This window comes from Gymnoscopelus braueri (assembly GCF_963280865.1).
Source record: "Gymnoscopelus braueri genome assembly, chromosome: 13".
Lineage (NCBI taxonomy): Eukaryota > Metazoa > Chordata > Actinopteri > Myctophiformes > Myctophidae > Gymnoscopelus > Gymnoscopelus braueri.
Genome location: NC_137615.1, coordinates 44,460,877 through 44,470,084, shown reverse-complemented (window position 1 = coordinate 44,470,084; position 9,208 = coordinate 44,460,877). Strand labels below are relative to the sequence as shown.

At 44.3% G+C, this 9,208-nt stretch overlaps 1 protein-coding gene across 1 annotated transcript; it reads right to left on the bottom strand.

Annotated features, from left to right (window-relative positions):
• Positions 1 to 2,737: 2,737 nt before the first annotated feature.
• LOC308099621 (zinc finger protein RFP-like) lies at positions 2,738 to 4,336 on the bottom strand (the record flags this gene model as incomplete). The annotated part of the gene is made up of 1 exon (XM_080448359.1): positions 2,738 to 4,336. The coding sequence occupies one exon, from the start codon at positions 4,334 to 4,336 to the stop codon at positions 2,738 to 2,740; it is 1,599 nt and encodes a 532-aa protein (XP_080304485.1).
• Positions 4,337 to 9,208: the final 4,872 nt, after the last annotated feature.

Sequence of the window (9,208 nt, the reverse complement as noted above, 5' to 3'; positions counted from 1 at the left end):
CGGATGAGGCCACACTGACACCGACCGGTCCTTTTCTTTAACCAGTTTAACTCTGGCTGGTGTCCCTTCTTGGGGCATGCAAGGTCACCTACTTCATCACTGGTGTGGGGAGCAAGGAAACAAACAGTTGGTGCAGTGTTTCTCAAAACTGGGTCTGGGGACCACCAGGGTCCAGATCAGTGGTGGGCAACTTTGCTGATGGAGAGGGCCACTATATTTCCACACTCACTCCAGAGGGACACATTGCATATTATGCTTTGTCACATAAAAGTAGCAAAAGTAGCAGATCTACAAGCTCAAAACGTGTCGCGCTGCGACGCGTTTGAGCTTGTGGATCTGCTATTTTTGCTATTTTTGAATTGTAATCCTGATATTTTTTTGCTATTTTTGAATTGGAATCCTGAAAACTAACATTTTCATTAATTTCAAATGCATTTAGTTATACTTATTTTTAACTTTATGAACTTAAATACATTGGACATAAAAAAGACAATAGAATGTTAATACTAGTCATTAAGCTACTAATATAGACTGAAGTAATTAAAGCGGGTCATGTTTGCATGTTTGGAAATGTAACAGCTGAAATCAATAATATTGATTGTTTCTGTGCATACGTGGATGTACTCAAGAATGATGCAGGAGCGCAAAGTACCAACAAACTGACCAGATGTATGGAGAACCGGGATGACTGGAAGCAACGATGGAGGGCTCGTCTGAGGACGACCTAGAGAGAGCGATTGATTGATTGATTGATGGATGGATGGATGGATTGATGGATTGATTGATTGATTGATTGATTGATTGATTGATTGATTGATTGATTGATTATTTAGATTGTGTTGATGTTTTGTTTTTTTGTCAACGATGGCAACATGCCCAAAATAGGACTGCCAGGGTTAATGTCTTTTTAGCAAGAGAAAAAAAAGATATTTCAGCGCTAGTTTTATACACATGCAACACATTCAACTAAAGGGTTCAATGGAGAGCTCTGTTTGCAGCTGTACTGGAACAAATGTATTACATTTGTAAGGACCATTTAACACAGTTGATTGGAAACCCCTTAAATTAACGCTTAAATATACACATTTGTTGTCTTAAATTAAAATTAACCATCTACTTATATAAAGGGAGATTGACTTCCGCCGCTGACGCCACACCCACTCCATTGATTTGCACCTCTCGCCGCTGACGCCATACCCACAGCATTGATTTCGACTAAACACAACAACTAAATATGACATGTCACCACAACACCAGCCACTACGCCACCCGAATTTACGGGTGGCGTAGGGTACTTCTCATTGCTCACTACACATTTTCCACCTCGCAACATAATTAATTCTACTCACCACATTACGACCACACCGGACGGGGAAACACTTTCGCACCGTTTACCGTCAGCACAACCGAACGCCGACGGCCACAGCCGAAACAACACGAAGCGGCGGCCATTGAAATCAGCGGTCTTCGCTCGCAAAAGTATGCAAGGGATAATGCATGGGGAGGTAGTCATTATTGAAATTTAAACCCTTCAGGGCGATTAACCACCATTATCCCGCTTATTACACGGCTACTTAATAAATACATAAATAAATTTACCCAAAAGTAACAACAAAACGAAGTATTTCCTTGCTTTAGGCAATGAAAGTATTCCATAAGTATTGGGCTGGGCGGACAAGTTCGCCTCGGAAAACAAATGACAAAATAAATAAAAACTCGCCCCAAAACACACTCGCCCCCCATTCTATATACTGCCGATTTGCCTGTAATACCGCCGGATTTGCCTCGGGGCGACTGTGTGTTGGGGCGAGCGTTTTGAGCCACGATAAACAAGGAAGTGCAGTGGATCAAATACAATCACTTTTCGGTTATTGCATCGTCTATTTCTCACTTCAAATGTTTTCAAAAACATTCTTGAGAGCAACGTTTAGTTGTAAATGACATTGGTTGTTTGTTTACATGGCTGTCATGTTGGATAAAGCATAAAACCAAGCAGCGCAGGTTAAATCTCTGCATCGCCACAACAACAACAACAGAAGCGCGTCCTTCGCTTCACCACCCCCCCCTCTTGCTTACCTTTTTGTTTGAACCACGCCGTTGCTTTCACTTTAGTCATGTCTCTATCACACCACACTCACGCTAATATGTCCGTCATTCACGTGCCATGTACATCCCAAAGACAACCAACACCACGCAGCTGCTTTTGTAATCTCCCTACAACAACAGACGACTCGCCATCTGGGTTGCCACGTCGGCAAAAGACAAGCAGCAGGTCAGCGTTGCCAGATGTGCGCCAGAAACAAGCAACCACCTTCATGAAAAAAGAAAAAACAGCCGAAGGGGTTCGCCATGTTTCACGGGGGTCCGCGGGGGTCCCAACACTCCCAGGGGGTCCCAACACTCCCAGGGGGTCCGGGGACCCCCAGGGGGTCCCTCATCTTTTTTTTTTTTGTTGTTTTTTTTTACCTCCTTTTGGAATTTTTTACCCCAAAATAAGCGCGCCCTCACTAGAGCCCCGTGCGTAGCTAGCGGGCCGGGGGTCCCAACACTCCCAGGGGGTCCTGGGACCCCCAGAGGGTCCCTCATCTATTATTTTTTTTGTAAATTTTCTTTTGGAAAATTTTATCCCACGATTTTGGTACCCCAAAATAAGCGCGCCCTCACTAGAGCCCCGTACGCGGCTAGCGGGCCGGGCTCCCGTAGGGCGCCCGAGTTTCATATAAAGCAGAGGATACGTCTAATCTGTGTGATTGAGTGGAGAGATGATCAGAGGAGCAGAGTTTTTACCACTTTTGTTGAAACATGGACTGAAGTAGGGATATAGTTTCTCAGTGAAGGTGCCGCCAGTGAAAGAGTAGACATGAACTCTGGCCTCCACATCATAAAAGGAGACCAGACCTTCCTCATAATCCACAAACACCCCGACTTTCTGGAGCTTCTCTCTTACAGGGAGGAGGACAGGAGGGCCAGCAGCAGCCCAGCACTCATTTCCATTTCTAAACGATATAGTCCAGTAACCATTTTTGGGGCTCAGTGTGATGGGTCCCTTCCTCTTGATGGACTCTCTGGCCACTCCTATAGTCCAGCATGTCTTCTCTTTAACCTGAACCTCATAGTAAAATTTGCCCGAGAAGCTTTGTCCTAAGACATTGGGACAGGAAGAGAATCTCTCTTTGTTGTTTGGAAGATTCTTCTTTACGTCTCCAAAATTCACTTGCTTTCCATCTTCAGACAGTAGGAGATAGCGCTGTGCTGTATCGGGGTCCAGAGTTACATCCACTGCATATTGTTGGATCCTCCCTAGCTCAGCATCATACAGCTTCTCCATCTCTTTACCGAGTGTCTTCTCCAGCTGAGCCACTGTTGTCCTCACGGTCCCCTCATATAAAATCTGGTGGGCATTGACCTTTGTCCAGTCCTTGGTGGGTGGAGGGGTGTTGATGGAGGTGTAGTTCTGGAGGAGATGGAGGTGGTCTTCAGTGTGTGAGAGCTGCTCCAGCTCAGCGCTTCTCTTCTTTAACTCAGATATGTCCTTTTCCAGCTCTTTAATGAAGCCTTTAGCCTGTTTCTCTGTTGTTTTATGCTTTTCAACACAGTTCATCAAAGCAGTGAAGACCTGCACACATGTGTCTTCAATCTCTTTGCCCGTCTCTTTCCTGCTGAGCTCTACAGAGTGTTTGACCTCCTGAATCTTCAGTTGTCTCTCCTGGATCATCTGCTGGACTTCAGCCTCTGTCTTTCTCAGCTCAGCCTTCTTTCCTTCACATTCATCTGCCAGAGATACAATTTGATGTAGCTTGTGGTCTGATTCGGTGCAGAACTGACAAACGCACATGTGGTCAGTCTTACAGAACAGCTCCAGAGGCCTGTCATGTTTCTTGCACATCATGTCTTCCAGGTTCTTTACAGGGTCAATTAGTTTGTGTCGTTGTAACACTGTGACTCTCCGGTGAGGCTCCAGGTGAGTCTCGCAGTAGGAGATCTGACAAACAAGGCAGGACTTCAGGGCCTTCAGCTTGGTTTCAGTACAGACGTCACAGGACACTTCATCTGGTTCAGCAGGTTCTTGGTTTGTGTCGGTTTTAACTTGAACTGACTCTCGAAACTGGGCAACTATCTCAGATATGAAAGTGTTGACCCTCAGCTCGGGTCGACGGTCAAAAACCTCCTTACAAATGGGGCACTCACACCGTTCGCTACCACGATCCCAGTTATGCGTGATACATGTTTTGCAGTAGTTGTGTCCACATGGAATGGCGACTGGATCAGTGAACACATCCAGACAGATAGAACACAGGAACTGCTCTTCAGACAGGAGACTGCTGATACACGCCATTTCTAAAAGATGCGGAAACACTGGAAATGTGTCTGCTAAGAACGGAACCAAAGATGTCTGATTGTATGCAATCCGGAATTATCAACTCTCTCGATCTGCTTGAGGTCGTGAAGGTCTGTCTCTCTATTGGCCCTCACCTGTGTAGCAGCTTTTAAGTCGAGCTGCCTAGAATCTCTCGTCACAAATAAGAAGTCGATCATGCCCAAATATGGAGTTTCACACAGCTCCAGAATGGCCTAACGTGCTCTGATCAGAAATATTGCGTAACCCAGGTAACCACCCCCAGATTTCTTATGGAAATCTGTAAGGTGTTCCAAAGGCCCTAGATTAGCGGTTTTCAATGTGGGGTCCGGGGACCCCCAGGGGAACTTGAAAGGATCCCAGGAGGTCTCCAGCAAAAAAGTTGGGAACCAAATGACAACTGTAACTCTGGGTGTGCAAATGGAACCACTCACAGTTCAGAATCAGAATCAACTTTATGAAATGTGTTTTTGTGCAGGCTAAATTAAATGAACACTGACAATTTTACATTGTAGATCAGGGACCCAGAGATGAAAATGACATCAAATGAAGGAATGTGGAATAATGCATATTATCAATCAAACTGGGGATCCTTGAAATGGAAAAGGGTGGTGGTGTCCTAGTCAGGCAGTGCTAGAGGGTGAGTGATCCGGTACACTGGACTTCAACCTGAACTTCAACTTTTGATGGGTCGCGAGTAAATATAAAACATTTTTTCACTTCCTACAATGTTTTAAATCGTTTCAAAAGGTAAAAAAAAAAATCTAAAACTAAAATGTTCAGAAATAAAAAAGAAAGAAAGAAATGCATACATACAAAACAAAATCAAAGAAGTTCCATAAATAAATAAACTTTTAAGAAGATAGCTGAAAATAGCAGATCTACAAGCTCACAACGTGTCGCAGCTTGTAGATCTGCTATTTTCACTAGTCTGGGTCCAAGGGAGACATCAAAGCTAAAAAGTTTGGGAACCACTGCATTAGAGCACCCGCAGTAACTGTTAAATTAATGTATCATTGAATAATATCCTGCACTACTGCTTCTTGAACACACTCCTCAGTTTACACACAAATCTGCTATATTTGGTGCACAACACTGGCGCGATACTCAGTATAAATGTTTTTCCTTTAAACATTTAGTCAGACAGAAGGGAAGCCAAGAGAGGAGACAGTTTAAAGAGACAGAGAGGGAGACAGTGTAGGAGAGAGAAAGTATAGGAAGTATGCGAGAGAGACAGTGTAGGAGAGATGGACAGTAGGAAGGCTGGGAGGAAGGCAGTTTAGGAGAGACAGACAGTAGGAAAGCTGAGAGGGAGACAGTGTAAGAGAGACAGACAGTGTCGGAGGAACGAGCCACACCACAGGCCCGCCTGTTTGATGGCCTTGGCGGAGCCAGGGCCAAACAGACCCCACCCCCAGCACTCTGACCTTCACGCAGAAGACAAACCCTACTCTGCCCCCGTCCCATCCCTCAAGCACTTGGATTGTGCTGAGAAGAAGGACAAGGGGCTAGAAGCCCTTCGCCAGATGGAGAGGGGTCTTGCAGCACACCTCCTATCTTCAGGGACAGCGGGCCTGGTGCGTGGGTCGGGATTCATGGCGAAGCACGACAGGGAATTCTCCCTCATGAATAGGAGGGCCTACTACGTCCTGGGCTCAGCGACACGAGCCCTCAACGCCTCCGGACTCCTGGGTGCCTCTGTTACCGAGCTCTTTAGAGCCGAAAAGGACGCACCTACACCAGAGAAAATGGCGGAATTCCGCAACATCACTTATGAGGCCCTCATTGTTATGTTCTAATAACACACTGTATACAGGGGGTTTGCTGTATGTTCCTATATAGAGGTTAGGTCCCTTTAAGAGGTGTGGTTATTATGGGATGTTGAGTTTACGCGCGGAGTGCGCTCTAGAACAAGGAAGTATGATCTGTACTGTGTGAGACTTGAGTAAAAGGCAGAGTATGTTTTGACGTTGAAACGTGTGTGCGTGTCAGTCTTTTCCAACACAACACTCATCTTGACCAGCTCGGCCCTCCTCGCCGTTGTGGCTGAATTTCACCAAATTGTCCGACCTGGAGAGGGGTCCTCGACCAGCCCATCTCCCAGGCGGGCCTGTTCGGGGACACTATGACCACCATGACCTCCAAATGGAAGTCACGGCAGGAGGAGGTCGAGGCCATGAGGCCAGGGCCTGTCTCCCCAGGAGAACACCTCAAGCCCCCATACCTGCAGGTCAAAGCCCCTGTGCCGCTCAGTAGTGGGTTCGCGCCTGTGAATAGACACTGCAGTGCAGCCTGAACAATACAGCCCAGTCTTTCATGCCCCCAAAGCTGTTTTCACTTGGACCTGATTGGCAAAGTTAAGTAGAATTGCCCTTGTTTTTCTTCTTAAAATATCACTGAAAACAGTGGTGTAAAGTGAAGAACAATTTTGAGATATTCTATACACAACTCAAAATGATATTGGTGCATTTCTGTGTTGTTGTCAGTCACTCACCGTGGACTGTAAGTTCAGCCTCCTCTTGTCTTGACACGCTTGTTTTCAGTGTTTTTTTAAGATAAAAAAAAGCAGAATTCTACAGCTCAGAACTCTTGAGCTCAAACTATCCCCCAGCCTCAGCCTCCCAGTAGCTTGGATTACAAGCACACGCCACTGCACCCAGCAAGCAACACAGGCACTTCTAGGGCTTTTAACTTTGAGAGAAATTATGTCATTGGTAATACTGCAGTACACCACCATCTAGCGGTGGAAAAGAGAATTGCCAGTAATGAAAGTTTTTTGACAGATGTGAGAAAATATGTATACATTTCTCATTGGAATGGAAAATCAGTCGACATGTTCCTCTTATAAATTCCAGTTTAAAGTGCCTCTTATATTCCAGTTTAAAGTGCAGTCTAGGCCTAATTGTGAAACACTATAACACTGTAGTGATGGACAAAGTAGGCTACACAACCCCAAATAAATACTCATATTACTCTATAGGCCTACAAGACCTAGTGAATGTTGCTCAGTCAAGGTGTTTTACTTGAGTTTAGTAGAACACGCTGTCCTGAGCTAATCTAGCAGACATCTGGACCAATCAGTGCCAAATGTCTTGCGTAGAATTCCACAAATCTTTGTTCCTATTAATATTTGTTTTACTTTTTACTTTTGATGTTTTTTTGATCACTTACAATGGAAGTCAAATGGGCTCACATTGTCCAAATTTGGGCACAGGTGATGTCATCGACTATATTCAGTTAAGCAAAGCCATTTATCAAATCAGGCTGACCTTGCCTAAGTTGATATGGAGTCATATATCATTGCATAAGTCATAGACGACTGGCATGCTATACAGTTGCCTATGCTGCTACAATTGTCTGAAGGAAGACAAATAAAAATAAGTTTTGCTCTTATGTAGGCCTACCTGTACCGTACACAAGATTTAACAATAAAGAACAACCCTGGACATTGAACCTTGAATGGTGTTGAACTGTGAACAGAAGTTTTCATTAGTTTCCCCATTGCATCTTCTATATCCATGAATGTAGGCCACATTGACATTGAGATTGTTGGATTAAAACTTCCAATCCTAATAACATGCATGTAGCTATAACACAATGCATGAAAAATTCAATGTAGAATCCTGTGTTGCCGAAATTAAAAAAAATAAAAGACAGAGACAGCTTGCATGGATGTTGCATCCATCCATAGCTTACCTAGGAAAGTGAATTTACCCCTCTGTTCGAACACAATCCCACACGTTTATATGACTAACATTAGAAATAGATACTGTATGAACAACGCTGAGGACACCCAAATACATCTGTGGTCACCAGCAAACTTTTTTATTTTTAATTGATGCATGAGTGTTCCTTGTTGACTTTAGGTTCAGCCTCCTTTTACAGTAGGCTATGTTTTCAGTATTGATATTCTAAGGAGACGCCTCGTTCTTAGGCTAATATTTTCAGCAGAAAAACAAGCAAAACTATAATTTGATTAAGTGCCAATCAGGACTAAGTGAAAACAGCTTTGTATTAAAGGATGGGTCTCACTGTATTGCTCAGGCTGCACTGCAGTGTCTATTCACAGGCGCGAACCCACTACTGAGCGGCACGGGGGCTTTGACCTGCTCCGTTTCCGACCTGGGCCGGTTCACCCCTCCTTAGGCGACCTGGTGATCCCAGGCTCCCCCAGGAGCTCCATATCAATACCGAACTTAGTGCGGACAACCGATCGACATAGTCCACTGCAGCTCAGAACTTCTGAGCTCAAACGATCCGCCAGCCACTGCCTCCCAATAGCTTGGATTACAGGCGCACGCCACTGCACCCGGCGAGAAACAAAGGCACTTCTAGGGTTTTTAACTTTGAGAGACATTATGTCATCGGTAATACTGCACTCTACACCACCATCTAGCGGTGAAAAAGAGAATTGCCAGTATTGAAAGGAAAGGTTTTTGACAGATGTGAGAAAATATTTATACATTTCTCATTGGAATGGAAAATCAGTTGACTTGACATGTTCCTCTTATAAATTGTGAAACACTATAACAATATAGTGGTGGACAAAGCAGGCTACACAACCCCAAATAAAAACTCATATTACTCTATAGGCCTACAAGACCGAGAGAATGTTGCTCAGTCAAGGTGTTTTACCTGAGTTAAGTAGAACACACTGTCCGGAGCTAATCTAGCAGACATCTGGATCAATCAGTGCCAAATGTCTTGCGTAGAATTCCACAAATCTTTGTAATTATTATTATTATTTTTTACTTTTTACTTTTGATGTTTTTTAATCACTTACAATGGAAGTCAAATGGGCTCACATTGTCCAAATTTGAGCACAGGTGATGTCATCGGCTAGATTTAGTT